At 62.7% G+C, this 1,312-nt stretch overlaps 1 protein-coding gene across 1 annotated transcript; it reads left to right on the forward strand.

The window, feature by feature from the left end:
* On the forward strand, positions 1–1,312 carry LOC135677838 (probable carboxylesterase 18). The gene has a single exon (XM_065190246.1). It carries the CDS (start codon positions 138–140, stop codon positions 1,212–1,214), a length of 1,077 nt encoding a protein of 358 aa, XP_065046318.1. The 5' UTR covers positions 1–137; the 3' UTR covers positions 1,215–1,312.

Consider the following 1,312-nt stretch of genomic DNA (forward strand, 5'->3'; position numbering starts at 1 on the left):
CACCTCATTCGTTCTCTCCCTGTCTGTCTCTCTCTCGCAGTCCATATATCGGTGCTCGATTCCTCTCGTCTCATCCAACTCGCTCTCTCGCGGCTCCCGAGCTCTTCACCCGAGACGAGCTCGGCTAAACAGCAGAAATGTCGCCCGCCGCAGTGGCTCCCCCCCTCTCGCGCACCAAGCGGTTCGTCATCGCCGCCGTTTCCGCCATCAACGACGCCGCTTGCCGCTCCGACGGCACCGTCAACCGCCGGCTCGTGTCGCTTCTCGACGCCCGGGTCGCCGCCTCCGCCAAACCCTTTCGTGGCGTCCGCACTGCCGACGTCCCCGTTGACCTCTCCCGTGATCTGTGGTTCCGACTCTTCGTCCCCTCTTCCGTTTCTGACGGCGAACGGCTTCCCGTCATCGTCTTCTTCCACGGAGGCGGGTTCGCCTTCCTGTCCCCCGACTCCTACCTCTTCGACGACGTGTGCCGCCGGATCTGCCGCACGGTCCACGCCGTCGTGGTATCCGTCAACTACCGCCTCGCGCCGGAGCACCGGTGCCCGGCGCAGTACGAGGACGGGGTTCACGTGCTCCGCTTCCTGGAGGACGGCGGCCTCTTGTACGCTGACCCCTCCGCTGCAGATCTTGCCGACCTATCCAGCTGCTTCCTCGTGGGCGATTCCGCCGGCGGAAACATCGTCCACCACGTAGCCCGGCGCTGGGCAGCGGACGCCGACGGCGGGTGGAAGAGGCTGCGACTGGCGGGAATGGTGCTGATCCAGCACTACTTCGGTGGCGAGGAGCGCACAGAGGCTGAGCTGAGGCTGGTCGGTGCACCGCTGGTGTCGGTGGAGAGGACGGACTGGCTGTGGCGGGCGTTCCTTCCGGAGGGAGCGGACCGGGACCACGAGGCGTCGAACGTGTTCGGGCCGCGGGCGGTGGGGGAGCTGGAGGAGGCTCTGCCGGCGGCGATGGTGGTGGTAGGGGGCTTCGACCCGCTGCAGGACTGGCAGCGGAGGTACTACAAGGGGCTGAGGGCGAGGGGCAAGTCGGCGCGGCTGGTGGAGTACCCGGAGGCCTTCCACTCCTTCTACTCCTTCCCTGATCTGAAGCAATCCACAGTGCTCATGGAGGAGATCAAGAGCTTCGTCGACAGCCACCGACCTCGGAAGGACGAGGACGGAGAACGAAGTGGTGGTGGTGACAAGCACTGTAATATTGAAGAGTGGTAGTTGTTTATTGAGTGTAGATAACAGTAATTGTGATTGCACAGTATTTGGTTATTGTATGTGCCATATCCCACAATGCTTTTTAATATGTACAAAAAATA

The sequence above is a fragment of the Musa acuminata genome, chromosome BXJ1-6 (genome assembly GCF_036884655.1).
Source record: "Musa acuminata AAA Group cultivar baxijiao chromosome BXJ1-6, Cavendish_Baxijiao_AAA, whole genome shotgun sequence".
NCBI lineage: Eukaryota > Viridiplantae > Streptophyta > Magnoliopsida > Zingiberales > Musaceae > Musa > Musa acuminata.